This window comes from Chiroxiphia lanceolata, chromosome 17 (assembly GCF_009829145.1).
Source record: "Chiroxiphia lanceolata isolate bChiLan1 chromosome 17, bChiLan1.pri, whole genome shotgun sequence".
NCBI classification, from domain to species: domain Eukaryota; kingdom Metazoa; phylum Chordata; class Aves; order Passeriformes; family Pipridae; genus Chiroxiphia; species Chiroxiphia lanceolata.
In genome coordinates, this window is record NC_045653.1 from 13,285,494 (window position 1) to 13,307,952 (window position 22,459).

The 22,459-nt window shown below is 47.8% G+C and overlaps 3 protein-coding genes across 8 annotated transcripts in view; 1 reads left to right on the forward strand and 2 right to left on the reverse strand.

The window, feature by feature from the left end:
- Nucleotides 1-4,365, reverse strand: part of JPH2 (junctophilin 2) — a 31,035-nt gene extending 26,670 nt beyond the window's left edge. For both annotated transcript variants that reach the window (XM_032705147.1, XM_032705146.1), the window contains exon 1: nucleotides 3,957-4,365. In XM_032705147.1, the coding sequence (XP_032561038.1) occupies nucleotides 3,957-4,335 (379 nt within the window). In that variant the 5' untranslated portion in view covers nucleotides 4,336-4,365. The remainder of the gene's footprint in view (nucleotides 1-3,956) is intronic.
- Nucleotides 4,366-8,304: 3,939 nt separating this feature from the next.
- On the reverse strand, nucleotides 8,305-14,166 carry OSER1 (oxidative stress responsive serine rich 1). Of its 5 annotated transcripts, none has more exons than XM_032705041.1 (5): nucleotides 14,082-14,117; nucleotides 12,653-12,853; nucleotides 11,629-11,742; nucleotides 9,849-9,962; nucleotides 8,305-9,111 (listed from the first exon to the last, which is right to left on the reverse strand). In XM_032705041.1, the coding sequence occupies exons 3-5, from the start codon at nucleotides 11,706-11,708 to the stop codon at nucleotides 8,421-8,423; spliced, it is 885 nt and encodes a 294-aa protein (XP_032560932.1). In that variant the 5' UTR covers nucleotides 11,709-11,742; nucleotides 12,653-12,853; nucleotides 14,082-14,117; the 3' UTR covers nucleotides 8,305-8,420. The 5 variants fall into 5 exon arrangements, with proteins under 5 accessions (XP_032560932.1, XP_032560930.1, XP_032560929.1 ...); XM_032705039.1 differs by lacking the exon at nucleotides 14,082-14,117 and adding an exon at nucleotides 12,949-13,439; XM_032705038.1 differs by lacking the exon at nucleotides 12,653-12,853 and having other exon boundaries at nucleotides 14,082-14,166.
- Nucleotides 14,130-19,471, forward strand: LOC116795371 (oxidative stress-responsive serine-rich protein 1-like). The gene is made up of 4 exons (XM_032705044.1): nucleotides 14,130-14,236; nucleotides 15,056-15,176; nucleotides 16,661-16,771; nucleotides 17,384-19,471. The coding sequence occupies exons 2-4, from the start codon at nucleotides 15,100-15,102 to the stop codon at nucleotides 18,066-18,068; spliced, it is 873 nt and encodes a 290-aa protein (XP_032560935.1). The 5' UTR covers nucleotides 14,130-14,236; nucleotides 15,056-15,099; the 3' UTR covers nucleotides 18,069-19,471.
- The last annotated feature ends 2,988 nt before the right edge of the window (nucleotides 19,472-22,459 follow it).

Sequence of the window (22,459 nt, forward strand, 5' to 3'; positions counted from 1 at the left end):
GGAGAGGATTCAACTGTGGGATTGATGGAAATGGCAGCCCTGTAGCTTTCACCTCCAGACACACTGATGGGGTGGGAGAACCCTCTGCTTCACCCTGGCAGCAGGATGGGATGGTGCAGAGCTGCAGCAGAGGTGCAAGTTTCAGCTCCTGGTGCCAAATGACAAAGAGAGTCCACCATCAGCAGTGTCACACCTCCCTTTCCCAGCCTGCCTCAAGGCTCTCATATAATTAGTGATAAATGTAAATAACACAAACAACCAGGTAAATAATGCAAACAGCTCAAATCGAATCCCTGCCCTACAGTCCCCTGCTGTCACCCAGATATTGCAAGGACAGATGCATTAGAACTCAGTGTTAAAAGAATGTTAAAAGAATGCACAGCACCACGTGCAAGATGGGCCAGCAAAAACTGAGCACTGCTTTTCGGTGCCAACTGTACTAATTGATGGGTTCTGCTGGAAAAGAAAGGCAGAAAAAAAACCCCTAGAGGGTAAAAAAAATCACCATATTAATTCATGGGTCCCATTCAGCCAGGCAGGAGCTTCTCTACAGAGGCAGCAGACACAAGCCAGCACCATCTTGGCTCTCCAGAGCCCTTTCCTCCTTTCCCAGCTGCAGTCCCATGGGTGCTGCTCCTTCTGTCCCAGCCCAGGCCACTTCCCACTGTATTTTCCCTGCCACAGGCACTCAGGGAGTTGTGCTGCTCCATATCACCCATTTCATCTCCCCAGTAAAGCATACTTCTGCATTTCTCTTCCCCTTTTCTGTGGTCTTGTGATCACTGACTGGTCTAATTGTTTCCTCATGGTTAATTGACACCACTGTTTTCCCTGGCGCCCTAGAGAGCAAATTGCAGCATCAGAAATAAGTTGGTTTTAGGCTGCTTTGATTGCAAGTGAGTTTTTTGACCCATACAGATATATAAGCAGTTACTTGTACAGCAAAGACAAGCTTTGGGCTGAATCCTGGGTGTGCAGCATGATTCAGCATTAGCAGTGAGATTGCTTTCTGCAGTAACACTTCACTGGGTTTTGACTCAAACACAAAAAAGTATCCAAAAAATGAGGCCTTCCTTACAGCATGGACAAAACTCACCAGTGGAAACCAAATAACTAGGTGTTTACTCATAGCTTATGTTGCAAAACTATGCATTCCTTAATTCTGTGCCTTTCACAGCCCCAGTCACCATCCACTTTAGCTCGAGCATCCTGCCCCTGTGAAGGGCTCTGACCTCTTCTCTGGTGACAGCAGCAGACACAAGTATATCCAGCTTGAATATCCAAAGACCACAGTGTCACTGCCTCTGCCCAGCCACACCAAGAGCTCTGAACCTCTTGACTGATTTCAATCATTGTTACAGAAGGCTCCTTTAAACCATCAGTCTCTCATAGCTTTCACAAAAATGGGCTTTTGGTAGCAGAGAGAAAAAGTGAATGACCCGCACAGTGCCTGGGCTAAACTGTACCATGACTCTGCTTCTTACTAGACACCAAAAATCATATGGAATTTCCAAAAGCTTTACTCCAGATATGGGCTTTATTTAGCCACCAATCTTGGCCAGACACAAGATTCAACACAGACAACCCTATAAGTATATTTTAAGTGTATTTTGAAGTATAAATTTTTTACACATGTCTATATATATATATATGTATATATAAAAAGTTAAAGTCTATTTTAAAACATTAGAATCAGCTACATTTCCATGAAATCCACAGACAGCCCAACCATGACCTAAAGTTTCTGCTGGTCTGGCAAGAGCTGCATATTCCCAGAGCCCTCTTCCTCATGTGGCTGGCTTCCAAGGGGCTTGGGAATGGTGTCCCCTAGTTGAGGGACGGCACATTTCCAGAGCCTTTCCAGATGTTTATATTGGCCACCTCAAATTCAAATATTAACAGGTCCCATTAGCAGCCTGGCCACATCTGGATCTTGCAGGTGGTTACTGGTGTGCAGGTGAGGAGACAAAACAGAAAAAGGTCCTGTAGGTCAGTAAGACTATCACACCCCTGTCCTACAGAGGTGCTGCTGGACAGTGATCCCCACCCTGGCTTGGGATGCAGCTTCCTACGTGTCCCTGTGCCATCAGAGGAGCTCACGTGTTGAGTGAACAGCTCGGACCAGCCAGGATGGGATGGCCCAGCACAAAGAGTGGTTGCTGGGCACCAGGGCACAGCTCTCGTGAGCCCCTGGGGAGAGCCCAGCTCAGCACTGCCCAGGGTGGCTTTGGCAGGGCACATCTTCGCAGATCGGGACCTCGCTGCCAACCTCAGGTGGCACCAGGGATCATGCAGCTGGCACGTTCTGGGTGTGGGACAACACCCCGGGGAGCTGTGCTGACAGAAGCAGTATATTATATATCCTTACAGGAGAAAACATTGACTCATCTTTCCTGCTCTTCTCTCCCGAGCTTCCAGTCCAAGATCTAATCAAATTCATATCCTTCATCAAGTTCTGCCTCTCAAAATTCTTCCACATTAACTGGAACTCCAGTAGCCTTTCACCCTGAGAGGAACCTGCATTTTAGGAAGCAGTGAGGAAGTGGTTGTGCCAATTCACAAGAGACCTTGACATCTCCAGAATGAAAGTCCCAACGGCAGCCGTTGCTGACAGCGACCTGATCACTGCTCCTCATTCATCAGAGCACACCTCCCATGTCACCTACCCTTCTTATGGCCTCGGGGGAAGGTTCTGGGCACTGAACTCTCACTATGGCCCTGCATCCTGCACTTATTAAACCCTTCCATGGCCACAGGACAGAGAAGGGAAAAAATTTAAGGAGCTGGAGGGATGTGTCAGTTCATGTCTGCACCTACAACCGCCAAGGGCACAAATAAAATGGCTCAACTTCAAGACTGTATTCCCAGTTTTAAAATTAGCCACAAACCCATACAACTCATTGAGAAATATTTATGTAAAAGCATAACCCTGACAGCCAGTTTTGAATTAGTCCATTTTTCTAATGCCTATAATTGTGATGCTTTTCATTCTGAAGATTTATACTATTCAGCTATTTTTCTTTATAAACTAACTCCAACGCCTGTCGTAGATAAATGTAGATGCAATTCTGATCTGTATTTTGAAGGGTATTTCTTTCAAATCACCCTCTCTATTTAGCCATCCTAAATGTGGCAGCCTGGAACATCACAGTGCTGAAGAGCTACAGAATTACTTGCACAGAAATTCTTGCGATGTTTCTAACCCCAAAAATTGCCACTAATGCAAGAACACAATTAGACTGAGCATTTACAGCGCACGACAAATATCTGACTACGTTGGTGCGTTTCTGTAGTAGCAGGGGTTGAAAGCTTCCAAGTAATCAAAGGGATTTATTTTAGGGAAAGACTTGTGACCACATATTCTAAACAGCTTAGATGGACTCAATCAAAACGGTTTGGCAAAGGAGGTGTCCAGGCAGCCCGTCAGGGGCAGGCAGGCAGCGTTTAAGGCACAGGCAAAGAGCGTTACGGTGCCGTGGGTGGCTTATATCTGACATGAGAACATTCACAGCTCGCTGCCTGGGGAGCGAGTGAACGGCTCACTGTGGTTGTGCACCACCCAGGAGCCTCTGGTTTGCTTCAGGAATACCCAGTCCCTGGGGAACCAGGAGCCACAGACTACACAAGTCAAGTCGGTTGGTGTTAAATATCGATAGGGACACTCGAGAGCAGGTCCCGCGGGAGGGATGGCGGGGACAGTGCTCCTGCTGCTCCTCCCTCGTGTCTGCGGACAGCGAGCCACGCACGCTGTGCCCAGCTGGGAAAACCAGGGCACACACAGTTGTGCCCCAACTCTGCTCCTTCACTGAAGCACCCCAATGGCTCATGATAGACCACTGTGCCCGTCTCACTAGTGGGGACAGGACTAGGTCACCTCTTCAGCAGGGACAACACACAACCTCCGCTGGGTGTCCTGCTGTTCAGCCCCCTCCCAGCCCCTCTGGAGGCACCCTCACCTCCGTCAGCGTAGGTCTCCGTGCCGTAGCCATCCTGCAGGCCGTTGTTCCAGGTGCCCTCGTACTTGGCTCCGCTGCTCATGCTCTGCCTCGCGCCGTACCGTCCCTTAAAGCCATGGGTCCACTCTCCTCTGTAAACCCACCGTCCTTTGGTCTCGATTCCCAGGCCGTGCCTCTTGCCTTGGGACCAGTAGCCTTCGTAGGTGTTGCCGCTGGGCCACGTGTATATGCCCACCACTTCGAAGCCGTAGTTCCAGGAGCCCGAGTACTCGCCCTGGCCCTTGGGGCCGGTGCAGATGCCATGCCCGTGGGCTTTGCCCCCCTCCCAGCCCCCGCAGTAGGCACCTCCATCATCGAAATCGAACCTGCCGCCACTCATGGTGCCCTCCGGTGCCCCTCAGCCGGGCAGCGTTCCCAGGGGCAGCGCTCCGGGGCTGCCGCATCCCCGGGGGGAGCGGGCTGGGCACCGGGAGCGGCCGCTCCTGCCTCGCCTGGCCCGGCCAAGGGGCTGGGGCACGGGAGGAAGGAGAAATTGGGAGAGAGGGAGGGGAGAAGGGCGGGCCGAGCCCCAGCCCCCCCGTCGGGGCAGCCGATCTGTGCCGGTACCTGCCCGGCGGGCACGGGCATGGGCCGCCCGGGGAGCCACCCCCGCGGCGGCGAAGGGAAGGGGGTCCCGAACCCCGCGAGGAAGGAAAGGGGATCCCGAGCCCACGGCGGAGGAAGGGAAAGGGGTCCCGAGCCGGCCGCTCTCCCCGCCCGGCCGCTGCCGCCCGCCCCGTCCCGCTCCGCTCTCCTCCCCCGCCGGGAGAAAGGTCAGCGCTGCCCTAACAAGGCCATCGGATCCCAGGAGCTGCTCCCAAAAATAACCCCCAAGAGCCCGGCCCCCGCCACGGGGCCCTTTTATGAAGGAGGGAGAGAGACACATCCCACTCCCCCCGCCGTCCCCCGCCCCGGGCAGGGATCCAGGCGGAGAAGAGGCTGGGAAAGTAAATGTCTGCTTAAAATAGAGCCTGGGAAGGGGCCGCCTCGCTCCCCCCCAGGAGCACCGGGAGCCCCGCGGGATGCGGGGATGGAGCGCCGGGGGACAGGTCACTCACACGGCAGAGGTGGAAGGAGGAGGAAGAGCACAGCTGTACACACCCAGGGTGCAGTGTACAGCCCACGCTGCCCCTCTGCTTCTTTCAGAGTGACTTTCTAAAGCTGCTTTAGGGTAATGAAAGGAATTCACAAGCAGTCATTCACCCTTCTCTCCCAAAAAACAACACACTTCCCAAAATCTTCTGTTTAACAGCCGGCAGCATAATTTAGTGTGGAAAAGAAAGGTGAGACCGTGCCTCTGGGACAGTTGCAGTGACAGGGCAGTGACAGCCCACTTCGTAACAATTCACATCATCAAATGGTAGAGGACAAGGAATGAAAGACCAGGTAACAGGCTAATAATCCAAACCCTCTTTCTTCCAGCACCCCTGTCCCATTTCCAAAGACACTCACAGCAAGACCACGGGGAGATGACCTTCCCCTTACTGAGCACCAGGCTGGGAAGCTGCAGGAGCTGTGGGGTGCTATCAGCAGGCTGTGCCATTCCATGCCATGCCCTGCCCTTCCAGGGGAGCTCCCAGAACCCACACCAAGCTCTGGGGCAAGGCTGCCACAGGCAGTGGCGAGTTCCAGATTCACACAACACCATTTTACCACCTGGACAACCTCACTGCCATTTCTAGGAGGAAGATGTATGGAGAAACCACACAATATATATAACTGCAAGAAAAGCTAAGTGTGTATAGACAGCACATAAACACAGAGCACCTGCAGGCCCAGGTGAGAAGGACCAAGTGCCCCCTGTAAAGCTAAATTACAAAAGGCTTCACTTCTATTCAGCCACAGGCAGGAAGAGGCACTTTGCTAAGGGACTCCAACGCTACTCAGAAGTGCTGCTTGGCAGAACCAGCCCTCAAAAGCTTTCTTAATAAAAAAAGTCAGACTTTGAAATTGGCTCAAGTTTGATATTTTTTTTCCATAAATCCAAGCTTTTAGACTACTCAGGCGTGTTTTCAAAGTTCTTGCTGCATGATCAAGGGGTGGAAACTCCTATTTTCTCAAAGCAAAACCAGAGGTTTTAGTTCTGTGGTTTCTGGGAAGACCAAAACATCTTGAAACACCTTGTAGTAACAGAAGGGAAAGTGTTAAGGCAGCAGTTGCAGCTACCCATGGTGTTCCAGCACTCACCAGCCCAGAGATGTCGTAACTGTCCTAAGAGGATGCCAAGTTCAGGACCACGTAATTATTTACTTAGCAACTTTTTCTAATTGCATAGCACAGTTTTGTGAACGGATTTCACACTTCAGTGTTTAAACACTTCATTTAATGTTTGTTTAAACATCAATAGCTTATGCAGATGTTGGCATTTAAAGAGCTTTTTTTTTGACCACCAACAAATCCAAACCTCAGAAAGCACTAACAGTGTGTGTGCACAAGGGCACCACACAAAGCTGGTCGTATTTCTTCATTTTGGCAGAAAAATTCACGTTCTCCCCTGAAGGCTGAGCCCGTGTCAGCAGCCAACCCACAGGGCCAGGACTGACCTCTAGTGGCCCAGCACTGCTCCTCTCCCTCCACAGTCACCAGCAGTTCACCTCTTTCTACTCTGTATTTTTTGCATTATCTCCTGGATTTCAAAGCCCTTTAACGCAGTACTGGGCAGTGGACAGCGCAATCCTAAACCCTGCAGGTCTGTGACTAACGAAAGAAATGGTAAAAAGCAGCTCGGTCTTGAAAGGCATTCTCAGCCCCACAATGATGCCATGGTTGGAATTTGCATTTGGGAACAGTAAAGAGAATAATTGTTTGAGAAATAAGGTCACTTTGCAGACAATAGTTACCAAAACAGTTACCAAATAACTGCCTTGAATGCAGAACACGGTGGCAGAAATGTAGCTATCGAAGAGCAGGGACACAGAAAGGAGATGTGGGACCCAGGTACATTCTGCAAGGGGTAGATGACACTTCAGAACTGGCAAAACAGGTAACTCTACAAGGCAACTTGTTCTAAGATACCAGGTACTGCCACAGAAACAACAAAAAACCACAAGAGCAACACCAAAGGATTTCACAGGGAAATGTTTGTGCCTGTTTCTTCTCCAGATCTCACAGGTCAGAAAAGTTCAGGTACTGCAAATAGTGAAGACAAACCAAACATAACTCTTCTCTCCCTCAAGAAATTATATTATTTGATGGAATGCTCCTTTGCTAAAGGCTTACAAAAGAGACACTGTGCTGATGCACACTATGGGTAGCAAGCTGCTTGCCTCCAAAGTAGTAAATTCCAGGAAGAATGCAAAGCTGGATAAGGCAGCTAAAATGACAATGGTTGAGCAAAAAGACTGGAGTGGAGGAGAAAGAAAACAGTGTTCAAGACCTCCCTACAACTGGCAACTGTTCACTCAAGTCCATAGGTCTTAAAACTTGAAGGAAGGGTAATACTTGGTGTTAAGAGTAGGATGAAAAGGAAGCCAAAAAAAAAACCCTCAACCACCAGAGTGTGTGAATTAAGACCACTGAAGTGAGCAAATGCTGCTTTGGCCTTCATTAAAACTACACTGAACAGAGCCCATAGACTTGTTTTTCCTTTGGCTAACTGCAGCAGCAATTCCCCTAAAGGACACAGGGTGTTTCTCCTGCTGCAGACAAGTCTCTAAAGCCTGTTGGACATTTAATAAAAGCTTTGTTTCCACTTTCCCCATATTTTCCACTGATCAACGCTACAGAGATCAGACACCTCTTGAAACAATCTTGCTTTGATCACCCAAGTTTCTTTTCTCAACAGGTAGCCCAGCAAAGAAACACTGTTAACCCAAGAGCATCTGACTCCATTAACCTTATCCCAGACAGGGAAGGAGGATGCCTGATCAGCCCATCAGAAATAAAGCCTCTTCAGGCACAAAGAAATACCACTGCCTCTACTCAAGAAGAGGTGACTGCATCTCCTGAATTTGCCCAGAGTGGTAAGAGTACCAAGGGGAGATGGTCACACTCCTTTATGAAAAAAAAAAAAAAATCAGAGGGACAAGCATCCAAAAACACAAGCCTAAGTGTTAAAACCTGAGGTCAAAGTACTTTCAAAGAAACTGAATTACACCAGGTGTCTGACAATAAGGGCTCTAATCACCATGCAAAATAGGCACTCTTTTCCTCCAGCAAAACAAAAACAGGATTTTGAAAACAAAAATAGAATTTCCCAAGTGCTGGGTCTTAAGTACAGGTAGGTACGTTTTACCTCGTTATCTATTCCAAGCTTAAATTATAATGCTGAAACTAAACTGTTGGTCCAGCTTAAATAATGAACATCAGCTGAGATGCAAAGAAGTGTTTTTATTGCAAGTGAGCAGGGAGTGGGTTGGATCTTCACGAGTGTGACAGCAGATTTAAACCAGCCACCCTTCTGGTGCTCGTTAGCGCTCACTGCTGTCAGGTGTACATCATTTCTGCCATGTGAGACATTTTCTTTGGAATATACAAGTAATACTCCATGTATCCTGAAAGGTCTTCAATTGTCACATCATCCACAAAGGCCCTGGCTTGCTCAGAGCAAGAGCGTGGAGAACTTGAGGGAGTTCTTGATGGCAAAGGCTGCGAGTGATCCTCAGAAACTGTTCTGTCGGGTGCCAGGGGGAGGCTGTTCTGCAAGCCAGAGAATTTGTACACTTCCATGTCTTGCCACAGTTTGCACTGACAGGCTTTACCTGCACAGGCACACGGCTCACTCGTGTTCAGCCTGCACATGGACTGGAAGTCAGAAAGCTCCGTAGTCTTTAGGCTGGCTTTGGACACCGGAGAAGCTGCAGCTGGAGAGTTCTCCTGCCTGTTCTCCGATGTCAACCGTGTACCAGAAACCCCCAAAGACTCAACCTCAGCTCCCTTGTGGCCAGGGTCAGGAGCAGCGCTGCATCGTCCGTGTGCACCAGCTTCCCTGGAGACTGGCATCCCAAACCCACTGCTGTCGTCCTGGGCATCCAGCTGGCTCTTCTGCACCAGCTGGCTGCACGTGGAATGCGACTTCGTGCTGCAGTGGATGAACTTTGGAGGATGAAGAATGGGGGACTTGGAACGCCTGCGACGCTGGGTTCTCACGACTCCTCTCGGGGGCTTCTTCATAGACCTGCCAGGGAAGGACACAAGGGGGAGTGAAGACTCACTACAAGACTTGTTGCTGGGTCACAAATAGCACTGGGCAAAATCCCTACTGCATTTATACTGCATGCAAGAGCCTTAAACTCAGGGTGTTCTGCTATCTTGGAATTTGACTTTGTACTAGTCAAGCAGCTTATAAAATACAAAAGGAACACTAGAGAAATTAACTCAAAAGAGAGGGTTTTTAAAGTTAGAAAATGAGTAAAGCATGTGAGACATGACAAAATAACCCCTAAGAGAAGGACAAAGAACAAGAAGGCAGCACAAAAGCAATGAATCCAGGGCAAAGGGAGCTTTTGTTTCAGATGAGCATGAAGTTCTGCACAGACACTCCAGAAATCAATTCTTTATTTTAATCTTGTTCCCAAGGCACGATGACAGCTTCTGCAACGTCAAAGGATGATTGAAAGAGGTGCATTCATCACTGTCTGATTCAAAACCAGCAACTCACATTTGTATTGAGAAACATCTGTAACGTTTAGCAACCTAGAGCTGACCAGCATTTCACTTCACATAACTGTAAATTAGAACAGCAGTCATATATGAACAGAAAAAAAGTGGGGTGCAGTATTTGAAACAGTTCTTTAATAAAGCACATTGAGGTTCCTTGTTTAGGGGGGTACTTACTAGAAACCTTGTCTATTTAAAATTCCCTTCCAATGCAGTATCATTTGAAGTAGTCTGACAATCCCAAGCTTCTCTTACCCATGCCAGGTTTCCTTAGAAGCACACACAGTCTTAGGTTTGGTTTCATCTGCCACTGTTCTAACTAGTGCTCTGGGACTTGTCCCTTCACCCACAGAGAGAGAAGTAGTAGATCTGTGAAAGACAGAATGAACAGTTAACAGCCTAGACTGGTTAGCAATATGATTATGAAAAAAACCCTTATGAATCTTCTCTCCCAGACAACATCGCTCCAAATCATTTAGAATACGTCTTAAAATCCTGCCCATAAAGACCCAAATTAGAAGGATAAGTGTTTACATATTCCTCTCTCAAAGGTTTGTATAACACTCTTTCACCAAAGGATGCCATTCAGCAGCAGGCCCAAACCCCCCGTGTCAATGATGAACACACACAATGACTGAATTTCAGCTTCCCGAGAGAGGGGAGGGGAAAAACACCATCACTGAAGAAACACGTCTCTTTTTCCAGAGACAAATAAGCCTTTCTTTCCTAAAAATAAATGTTCTTTGGACATAAATAGACTTTGTTTAGCTGAAGAACACTTGAGCCTCTGTCTAGGGCAACATAAGCTAAAACTCCTCATACTACTGAGCAACACAGACGTGTCAGACCTTCAACTTCTACTCGAGCCAGGGATCTCAGAATATTTACTAAATTTTCTGGTGCTGTAAGTTCATCCCAGACTCCCATTTCGAATGACTTGTAATAAGAACAATTTTTCTCAGTCGTGACTTCACACATTACACTGGAATTCACAAGAAAATTATTTTCTGAATCCTGTATTAAATTAGTTTGTAAGCAGGGTGGATAACCTGAGAAATGAAAATGAGTCCCACACACTAATCTAGGATGGGGTTAAGAGAATCCAAATCCAAATCCTTAAGTTTCCATTTAAAGGATAGTGAACAAAGAGAAGAAAATTGAAGGCCACCAGTAAAAATTCCAAAGTAACTAAGTATGCCCAGCTAGGGGGTGGGACTAGAGATACTGTAAAAAGGAGAGGCAATTCACTACTAATGAGTTTAATTACTTAAAAGAAAGATAGCTTTAGAAGCCCATCTACTGACAATCTCAGCTCTGTGGTAATTCCAGTTAACACCTTGATCTTTACATGCTGCCTTACCTACACTGTCATTTCAGACACTGCATAATTGCATCACTGACAGCAGCTTCCTGATCATAAAAATGATCAGAAGATACATGGTGTTTGTGTTCCCTTACCTGGGTCAGTGAGGGAAAGTGCCACGTGTCAGATCTCCCACAAAACAAGACAATACAAAAAGCATTCTTTCCCATGTAATGATTTTGGTTATAAATAGAAAATCTGTGACAGCAATGAAAATAGTTTGTGTGGGAATCATGCACTGAATCTAATGCACTCTTTCAGTGACATGGAAAGAAAGTTTCTCTCCCGGGAAAAGATGAGAGTTTATTCTCATGCCAGGCCTTCAGAGCCATGACAACAGGCTCACTTCAACAGCAGAGCTGTAGCACTATGGACTCCAGTACTGGTGAACTCTGGCAGGCAGATTAATGCCAAAATTCATTTCAAGCAGCTGTCAGCTGCTCATGGTTGTGAGGTCTGTTTCAAGCTGCAAGCTGACAGCAATCAAACAAATTACAATTCCTTGAGAAGTGCAGCCCACAGGTGGGGAATTCAGTTTGTTTAACTGTAATGAAGGCTTTCCATGCCTAACCTTTTGCAGTTACCTCATTCCCTCAAATTTCACAGCAAGGGTGTTCCCCTCGAGTCCATCTGTAATATGTTAACTCTGTGCCTCCCTGTGGTGTTACTTACCCAGTTGTGTCAACTCTCAGCTTTTTGAATGCTGTCTGCAGGCTTTCCTCTTCTCCATCCTTAGCTTCTGATTTCATCATTGGGATGGCCAGAAGGTGATGGAGTTACCATGTACTGCTACGAGCAGAAAAAAGGCATAAGAAAATAAAGGCCAAATCCTCGTTGAAAACATTAGTTGCCCAGCAGCACCGTAATACATGAAAATAAACTCAAAATAGCACACTGTGCACGCTAAGCTGAGGTCATTCTACCAGAACATTTTTGAAAGCTGATTCAGAAGCAGCTTTATGACACCCAAGAATGAAACAAACAGTCTCTTGTAGCTGAATTAGCAATTCAAAGTAAAATTTGGTGTCAACAAGAATCTTGCACATCCATTACAGTCCAGTAAGTCTGCTACTTGTCTTACAGTGTTACCACAATAATTGCAGAAGAGGGGAAAGTGAGAAGGAGCACTACCACTAGAAACAGTCACTCTGTTACAACTGTTATTTCCACATCTGGGACTCGATGTTGGGTCAAGACTCAAACCAACAGATTTTTCTTAGAAAAAGATAAAGTTTTAAGCCAAACAACATTTTTTGACTCTATGTCTAGGCCCCAGCAAGAGCTATACAATCCTACCAGAACATGGTATTGCAAATAGCCATTAAAATGTTCCAATATCAGTTGGTGAACAGTCCTTTTCATCATCTTCATTAATGATCTGGCTGATGTGGCAAAGCACCTTCAGCAAGTCTGCTGCTGTCACCAAACTGGGATGAGTGGCTGATACACCAGCGGGACCTCGACAGGAACAAGGGGAAGGAAAAGCCCTGCCCTGGGGAGGAACAAGCAGAAAAGGCCCTCGGGGTCCTGGTGGACACCAAGATGGACATGGGCCAGAAAGAGGCCCTTGGGGCAAAGGCACTAAGGTATCCTGGGCTGCAAGTCCAGGGAGCTGATCCTTCCCTCTGTTCAGCACTGGTGAGGCCACAGCTGGAGTGTCCAGCAGTGGGTTCCACAGAACAGGAGACACACTGACCTGCTGGAGAGGACCCAGTGAAGGGCCACTGAGATGAGGAAGGGACTGGTTATCTGCACCTCTGCAGCTGAGTTACTTATGAGGGGCAATCTCTGCTCCCTCACCACCTCAATCCCGTTGGAGGTGGCTGCTCTCCCTGCTGCTCTTCTGGCTGCTCCCTGTCCTGTGATTTCACCTGGACACCCTGGATTGCAGACAGCTCTGATGACACACACAGAAGGATAATGTATCATAACAATTTCAAGGCACATGTTGTCCAGTGAGTCAGAGAGTGAGTAAACATGAGAGGAACTTACACAGACACTGACAACAGGAATCTGAGCAAGTTACTATTTTGTACACTCTCTTAACCAAATACTACTGCTCTGGTGAAACAGAGGATCCCTACTTCAGTTTTTTCCTTGGCCCCCTTAATCATCTTTAAATGATTCTTTAAAATAAAATAAAAATCAGGCCACATATTTTTTCTTTTTTTCATACCAAACTCCTGTATTACATAACCTTAGCAGGAGGATGAGGGTTAAAATTTTAAAAATCATTGTATATGACTGAAAATATAGTACCAGTTTTAGAGGAAGTATTTTATTGTGCTGCCCTTCACCACCGACCCAGCAAACGCTCAAAACAATGCAGAACAAGTACTTTTAAAACTTATATTTTAAAATTTTATCTTTCAGAATTTTACAGTTTTTAAATTTTGTATCTTCAAAATTTTATCTTTTCAAATTTTTACAGTTTTTAAATTCCGTACCTTCAAAATTTTATCTTTCAGAATTTTATAGGTTTTGAATTTCGCATACTCAAAATTTTATCTTTCAAAATTTTGTAGTTTCTGAATTTCATCTCTTCCAAAGTTTTATCTTTTAAAATTTTAAAGCTTTAAAATTTTATACTTGTAAAATCTCATCTTTTAAAATTTTAAAGCTTCTAAGTTTTACGCTTCTAAAATTTTACACTTTTAAAATTTCACCTTTTAAAATTTTAAAGCTTTCAAATTTTACACTTTTAAAATTTCGCCTTTTTAAAAGTTTTGCTTTAAAACCCGCATTAAAATTTTTTTTGGCATTTTTAAATTTCGCATTTCTAAATCTTCTGGTTTTTGTTTTTTTTTTCAAAATCTCCCATTCTTAAATTTGACACTTTCGAATTTCGTATTTTTTTTTAAATCCCGTATTTTTGACACCACCCACCCCCCCCGGACTCCCCTCCCCAGCCCACCCCCGACCCCCGCGGCGGGGCCGGGCCGTGACTCAGCGCGGACCCCGCGGGGCTCCCCCGACCCAGCGCGGGGGGAACCGCGCGGGAGGGGCTCGCCGGGGGGACACGACGGCGCTCACCGGCCCCGGGGGAGCGAGAGGGGTCAGGGACAGGGGATGAGGACGAGGACAGGGACGAGGATGAGGATGGGGATGAGGGACCCCGCACTCACCGCGCTCAGGGCCGGGCCCGGCGCCTCCCGCCGCCCCCTCAGGAACAGGCGGCGCTCGCGCACGCGCGCAGCGGGGGCGGGCGGGGCCCGGGCGCGCCCTCGCGGGGCCGTGACGTCACGTCCTGTTGTGCTGCGCGCCCCCGGGAAGGCGGCGGGTGAGTGACGGCACCGGGACCCCCGGGACACCTCCGGGACACCCTCGGGACACCTCCGGGACACCCCCGGGACAGCGGGATACCGGGACAGCCGCCACACCGCCCCCGGGGATGGGGGCGCGGAGGGGCCGCCGCGGGTGTTCCCGCGCAGAGGCCCCGGGGCAGGGGGCGGCGGGGCCCGGGCTCGGGCTGGGGCGCGGGGCGGTCACGGGGGGCAGTGCCGGCCGCCCCGGTGGGAAAAGGGTCCGGAGGGGTCTCAGCGAGGTGTGTGGTGGCCGCAGGGTGGGCGCGGAGGGGACAGGGTCGCGCTGCGCTGAGCGGTGCCCGGGACGGGAGCAGAGGCCGTGAACACGCCCTGACACGCGGGAGGTGCTGCCCGAGCGGGACGGGGCACTGAGGGGGCTGAGCCCGGGCAGCTCTGCAGCCTTCCCTCCTTGGGGGTATTCAAGAGCTACCTGGGCAGCCAGCTCGGGGTGGCCCTGCTGGAGCAGTAAGGCAAGACCTGCGGGATCCCCTCCAGCCTCAGCCAGCCTGTGGTTCTGTACCTTCTTGAGGCTCTGCTGCCCGTGCTCACAGATCCAAGTTACATATGGATTGATAGGATCCATAACATCTGTTTGCTCATTCCCTGTTATTTTTGACACAGGCTGTGCCTGTTCTGAGAAACTCGGGGTTCACAGTGAGCAGCCCTGGGCAGGCCTGATCACAAAGGAGTGGTGTTGCCCCCAGAAGAACGAGCACCCATGGCAGGGTCAGTCAGTTTTGTACAGACCACTCGTGGTCAGACCTCAGCATCAAATCCCAATCTCTGTATTTCAGTTTATTCTATATGGCACGGTTGGTTACCCACTGAGAGCTCATCAATGGACTTGGAAGCTAAAGATGAAGAGGAAGAGAGTCTACAAACAGCATTCAAAAAGCTGAGAGTGGATGCAGCAGGGTAAGTGAGCAACCAAAAGGGCCATGTAATCCGTCAGATTTTTGTTACTTGTTTGTATTTGTTTGCTGTTACTTTGCATTTCAAAAAGAAAAAGTAATTTGGTGAAAGTTTCTTTGCTCTTCAGGAGAAGACAACTGCATCACTTCAGATGAAATATAGTAATTATAACTGTCCAATATGCAAAGGAGTACTTTATTACAGACTAATTCTGACACAATATCCGACTGAAATTACACACTGACTTTAAGGAAATACAAATGACTTGCCTAAAGCAATGAACCCACTCTTAACTGTCAGGGTAGCTGTAGTCACCTGCTGTGATACAGAGCTTGTTTCTGGTTTCAGGGGATTTTGTGGAGCAAAATGCAACCATTCTGGTATTAAAAACTTGTTCCATAACACGCTGGGTGTGCTGATTATATGCAGGATAAGATTTTCCTTAAAAGTAGGAGCTAATAAATGTCTAACACTCTGTGAGGCAGTTCACTGGGAAGTCTTTTAGGAATTCACAGACACAGGAGAAAGCTTTGTATTGACATTGTTACCCTGTGAATTCATCTCCACAGCCGTCAGTACTGCAAACTCAGGACTTCCCCTGCTTGTGGAAATACACTTTGCTTTGCTACTTGTTTCTTCTGCTTCAGGAGGTCTTCTGAGAAGTGTGGAAAAAAATGTCTGTTCTCTAACAAGGAGCTGTGCTTATTAGACATCCCACTTCTGATGTAGTACCACTGGCAGACTGTGTGGGATTCTGGGTGATTACTGATGATACCTTCTTAGGCATAAAAAGATCTTGTTTTGCAGGCATGTGTTTTGAACTGCTCAAGGCTTGTGAATCATCCCTTAAGATCAGCTTTGGGCAGAGTGCTGGGGCTCTTTGCTAGAATTTCAGCCTTGTTTCCTACAATTTCCTATCCTATGTTCCAAATCATACCTACAGCCATCATAAATACAGATTCGTGTGCCGAGGCATTTACGTTTGTCATCTGGACCTCCAGGGTTATTCCATGTCTATCTGGGAAATTTAATGATGAATGAACCAATAATCTGTCCTTATCTGTTGTACCTCACCCCCTTCCCCACTGACTCCCCCTCACCCTGCTGCTCCTGGTTCCTGACTTTGCATTTCAGATGAGTGGGAGGCTATTTTAACAACTATTGTCTGACCAGAACGCCTGGAAACCTGAGTTTACATTCCTCTAACGTGTCATTTTGCTACAAATAGGGCATGACATCGGCCTCTGGGCATTTTGGCTGCCTTTCATTTCATCTCACCTATCTTTAGCCACTTGACTGAGGCCAGTGTAGTAAAGAGGGGTCGGATAAATCCCTGTAAGTGCCCTGTTTCTACCCACTGACTACAGAGGAAGTCAAGGCTGGGAATTTAACTGTGATAGCTGAGCAACCAGAGGGAACAGACTGAATCTGGACCTCTGGAGCTGGGTGCTCAGGCATTGCTGTGACGTGGCATTTCCCTTCCCCAGATGCATTGCAGCTCTGGCCGTGGGCGACGGGACCATCCTCAGAACAACAACAAGAGCAGCTGTGGATGGAGCCAAGCAGCAGACTGTCTGTTCCAAGGAAGCGTGGCATGGGTAAAACATGAGACATTTAACAGTTGCAGGCTGCTTTCAGTGCCAGTTGTTGTTAATTAGTTGCTTCAACATATCTCTTCTCTCCTTTCTATTACAAAATTTTTCCATAATCAATACGATGTTTCTAAGGGGATTTCATCAAAGACTTCAAAACCAATATTGCCTCTTCTCTTAGAGGGGGTTCCTAAAACTTCCTTTTCCACTGATTTCCTCGGTAGTCCTTTGCAACCCCCTCTCACTTCATTCTTGGGTTATTTTATATCTGTATCGAAGTATCTGGATATTCAGGGTGATTCTGCCTGCAGCTCCAACTGGTACAGGTTCTCTACTACAGTTCAGCTTGGGATGACAAAGTATCATTTGCTTAACACAGGAGATTGGGGGAAGCACCTTAAATAAGGGCTGTTTGTACATGTCTTTCCTTTGGGGGAGCCCAAACTTTTTCAGACTCCTCCGCTGTTCCTGTCAGAGGTAGTAAGTGACCAGTCACCTGGCTTTTCTAAGCAGGAAAAAAAAAATCTTCTGAGGCATTTTCAGCCACATTTTAGAGCTTGTTGAGCTGTGGTGTCGATTCTGCAGTTACCTACCTGCTCCCCCGTTGTGACCCCGCAGGTGTGTGAGGAAGCCTTCCCGAGGGTCGGCGAGGGTCCCGCGCCGCCGGCGCTCCAAGTCTCCGGTCCTGCATCCTCCCAAATTCACATATTGCAACATGAAAGCCAACAGCCAGCTGAAACACAAATCCCAGGCAGACACATCGAAGGGCATCGTCAGCTCAGACGTTTTCGTCCCGGCAGAACACGGTACGAAGGACGGGCAGGATCCTCCCCTCGAGGCCAGCGAGGGCAGAACTGAACCGCGGGAAGCGTTCACCGCCGAGCAGCCTTTGGAGAAGTCGAGAGAGCATTGCCCTGCTCCCCCCTCCTCCTTTGAAACCAGCTTGCATTCGAGCCAAACCTCAGATTTCCAGTCCTTATCCATGCTTGGCAACGGCAAGCAGTGCCCTTGTATGGACAAGAAGTGCCAGTGCAAGCAGTGGAGAACCATGGAGGTGTATTCCTTCTCCGGCCTCCGGAGCGTCCTGTCGGAGTGCGAGAAGGCAGTCCTGGGAGTCCATGCCCACTCTCTCCAAAGCAGGTCCCCTTGTGGGACAGCCTCGTCAAGCTCTCCCAGGTCTTGTTCCGAGCAAGCTCGAGCCTTTGTGGATGACGTGACTATTGAAGATCTTTCGGGATACATGGAATACTACTTATATATTCCCAAGAAGATGTCTCACATGGCAGAGATGATGTACACTTGACTGTAAGCAATAGAGAAGCCTGAAGCAGAGTTTGTTACAATGGTTGGGTTAATTGCCTTGTCAGTGCCATGTTTTCACTGTTGTGTGTTTGATTAAATGTTTCTTTGCCTCACACAGTTTAGTTTTCTAATAAAATGAAAAATTAAATATAGTTTCCGAGCTTAGTTCTAAAAAGAATGCACTAAAGTCTCTGAATACCTTAAGAAAAGCACTCTAGATCAGAGGAGCTCTGTTTGATTTTTGGTTTTTGCTGTGGATATTGAAGCTCTGTATGCTTTTTCACTATGTTTTGGAAAAAGAAAACCAAACCAAAACAAAAAAACTTTAGGGTTTTTTTTCTGAAATTTTGCAGTGTTTGGAAGGCTCATTCTTAATGTGTCCCAGTACTTAGAGAAAAGTTTCACAGCTGCAGCTCTATGCTCCTCATCCTGCTCTAGGGAGAACGAGAGGGCATTCAGCATTTTGGATAGGATGAATCTCCTTTCCTTGAACACTAGCTGGCTCCTTTTTAGTTGGATCAAATTGTGAATGCTGCTTCCTCACAAATTTTTTGGGAGGTCCAGAACCTGTAGGTGTGTGCTTGGACCCTTCCATAATCTAACTTGCTCACTCTTAAGCAGTTCTATTTTTCTGCAGATAAGTGAAGCTCTTAGAAGTAAAAATATATTTTGTTATTTGTGCTTTACAGATGGAATAATTTAGGGGGGAGTAAAGCAGGCTGACAGATTTTTGGGCTGTGCTGTCTCAGAAGTGGAGATGATGGAGCCATCAGATTGTTTCTGAGCACATCTGATACACAAAGCAGTGTGGAAATAGGGTGAACAAGAAGTGTGTATCATCCTGGCTTTGTGCTGTAGAGCTGTGACATTGCTGCTGGTTGAAAATACTGCAATAAAAAACTTTGTTGCTAAGACTTGCATTAATAAATGTTTGTCAAAACCCAGCAAACTAAAGACTGAATAATTTGACTTACACTCATCTCCCCTCAAGACCTTTTTTTCTAAAAAAAACCACAACAAAACTGCTTTCAGTGTCAGCTGTACATGCTCAACAACCATGTCTGAGTAAAGTACTGTGATGTTTACTTACATGCTAAAAAATGAGTGGTCAGCAAGCCAAGGAGTCACAAGCAGTTGTGTAAAAATAGATGATAGCAGATGTGGACACTTGGCCTTGTATTCAGTGCTGGAGAAGGCTCAGGCATTGTAGATGATAATCACTGTAGATTTTCTTCTAACCATCCCTAAAATTTACACTGCACATCCAGGAAGTTCGGATTTAAACTTCAAATAAATCAAAAAACAAGAATACAACTAAAACTGTTACTTTGCTCTTCGGTTTCATGCAGTTGTTTCGCTTGCAATATTTGCTCTTACTCAAATTAAATTTAACTGATTTCTCCATTTTCTCGGGTTAGTACTTCACTGTCTCCTTCATTTCCCTCTCCCAGCACTATCCTGCAATACCCACACACACACTTTGGGTTTTCTCCTGTTTGCCTTCTTTCTCCCTACAGAAAAGCTGGTATAATATGTACTTTGCTTTTAAACACAAATATTTAGTAATAGTTACCTTTGCTGCTGCTGCTGTTTTTTGAGGGGTGTTTCTGCTTCAGGAGAGAGTGTCTGCTCCTGCTTTTATTTATGTTTTGGCTCTGTGCCCTCCTTAAAACCATTGGAAGGTATTGTTGCTACACACAGGGTTTGGACTCAGTTTCCCTGCCTCTTGGTGAGCATATCCCAGAGTCTGTGTGTGTGAAGCTGGGGCACAGCTCTTCCACAAGCACAAAAATACAGTTATTTAAACCCAGGGTTGGTTGTCAGCACTCTGCTCTGCATTTGGAGCCCTATGGAGGGGCACAGCGAGGCTCTTCCCCAGAAGGGTGGTGTGGCAGCCTGGCTCAAGGTCACCTCAGGCTGTTCCTGTTCTGCTCTTCAATAAAGCCTGCCCAACCCCGGGAATGTCTGGACTGGTGTTACATAAAACCAGTACTGATCCACCCTGTTGGAAGGGCACGTTTTCAGCTGTGGGGCAGGACAACACGCTGTGTCCAGGGAGAGTGGAGGAACTGGGGAAATTCTGGAGGTTAAACTAGTCCAAGACATGCCCTGAAACAGAGGGCTGAGAAGTGAATTCAGGTTGCCAGAAGGCTGGGTGAGAGGGAAGAGTCTGAGAGCAGGTTCTCAGGGAACACTTCCATAGTGTCCTGTGGAGGAGTGGAATAACTGGTAGCGAGGGGGGAAGGAAAAGGGGAAAAAAGAGACAATAAGTCAATGGTTTTGTGCTCTGCCTGAACCCCCATTTGTGCTAGTGTTTAAGCACATCTAGTGCTGCCTGTGGCAGAGGAAGGGCAGATATTTTGGTTCTTGACTGCAACTGTGAGGTTTCCAGCAAATGTACTGAAACATTGCTGCTGACACTGGCACGGCACAAACCAACCCCTTGGGGTGAGTGATGGGCCCTAAGAGAGGCCTCAAGCCCAAACTTACTGTGTCCTTTGAAGCTGCCTCAGCTCAGCTCATCCACACCACTGACAATGCAGTGACTCCTGCTTTCTGCCTGCCTGAAACCTCAAGATTTATTGGAAAACTGCCTCTCCTCCGGGAGTGCCTGCGCAGCACCATCAGCTTGACTGATGAGCAGAGGTGTCCCAGCACAGACAGTGCTGAGTGCAGCCTTGCTGCTCCCAGCCCGCTGCCGTCCCTGCCCCGACAAGCCTGGGGATATTTTCTATCCATGGATTCTCTAGGACCTGTCCCTAGACAAGCTACAGAACAATATGTCTAAAATGTTCTGAGAAAACACCAGTGGGCTTGTGGTGCTTCCAGGACTCCCCTCAAATTGGATCCCACCTCTCTGTTTCCTGTCTCAGCAGATCCAGCCTGGGGGTTTTCCAGCGGCTTTCCCCACTCCAGGAACTTTACAAGTTCTTGCCTCTCTAGTATCAGGACTAGTTCAACCGAAGTGGGCTGCAGAAGGGCACCCTGGATCAATGACAGCCAAACCAAATCCAAGCTAAGCTTTGCATTGGCAGATGCTGAATCAGGCCACCAGGAAAAAAATCAGCGGAGCCATTTCTACAGCCTGATTTCCACCCTGTCCTTCTAAAACAGGGAAGGTTCTTCTGTGCCTGCAAAGTGCCTTGACTGACTCCAGCCTCCTGTTCTCTCCTCTCAGTAAGCTTTGCATCAGCTCTGAGACAAGAAACCCTGGATTCTGTATTTCCAAACCACCAGCATCCACAATCCTGCTCCAATGGCACCTTCTGCCAGAGCTCTGCCAGTGCCACCGGGTCGGGCTGCACAGCATCCCTTGAGGTGGTCCCACACTGACCCCTTCGGCAGTCAGGAAGGCTGTGGACAAGAACTGAGGATGATCTCAAGGTCACACAAGGTCAGGGCACCCCTAAAGGGGGCTGTCACCCCTCCTGTCCTTCAAGCCTTGATCAGTTTAGCAAGCCAAAACTCACCTAAATAAATAAGCCCCTCCAGAGCTACCATGTACTCCCAAGACCAAGACAGATGCAGTGACCTGTCATTTTTTATTCCCCATGGTACAGCATTAATTCATCACAAAATATACCACTAGATGGGGCCTTCCAGACAGCAATTCAGGGAGAACCACTGCTCCCTGGTAAATCTGCTTTTTGCCTTTTCTAAACCCAAAGTGTCCCCTTCCAATGAAAGGAGCCCCAAAAGATGCTTCTTGGGCAGAAAGGGGAGGGCAGGATGGTGCTGTATGGTGGGGCCAGATCTTCAAAGCTCAGTTTCCCATGAGTTTGCAGCCCAAAAGCAGAGGCCAAGCAAGAGCCTGGCCCTGTGGGTGTCCCTGAGGCCAGTGCAGGGTCTCTGGGAATGGAGATGGAGGATGGCTTGGGGGGCTGCTGCCTAGGGGGGAGAAGGCAGAGAGGAACCAGGGCAGAGCACAGCACTTCCCAGTCTCACTCTTCCCATCATCCTCCTGCGCTCCCTCAGGAGCAGGACATCACAGCTTCAGAGAAATCATTTTCACCTTCCAGTGCCCAGAAAACTGCTCCTTGCAGTATGTTCAGCTGGGTACCAGTTTGACCCCACTCCCCTCAGTGCTCCTGGGTAAAATGTGCCTCAGTTTCCCCACTCGAACCAACTCTTCCAAACCCTCCCCTGTTTCCAACCTCACCAGCTCCAGTGGTTTGCACTGAGAGCCCTTGCCCAGCCCTCAGACACAGGCTGGCTCCCTGTGCCTGCAGAGTCCTCTTCTCTTCTCCATCCTCTCCAGAACCTGCTCCTACAACCCCCATAACTGGGCTGACTTTGTCCTGCAGCACTGGCAACAGTTCCAAGTGTGGGAAATTATCTCCAGGCTTCCAGATTGCTGGAGATGGAGCATGACAAAGCCAAGTGTCATAAAGC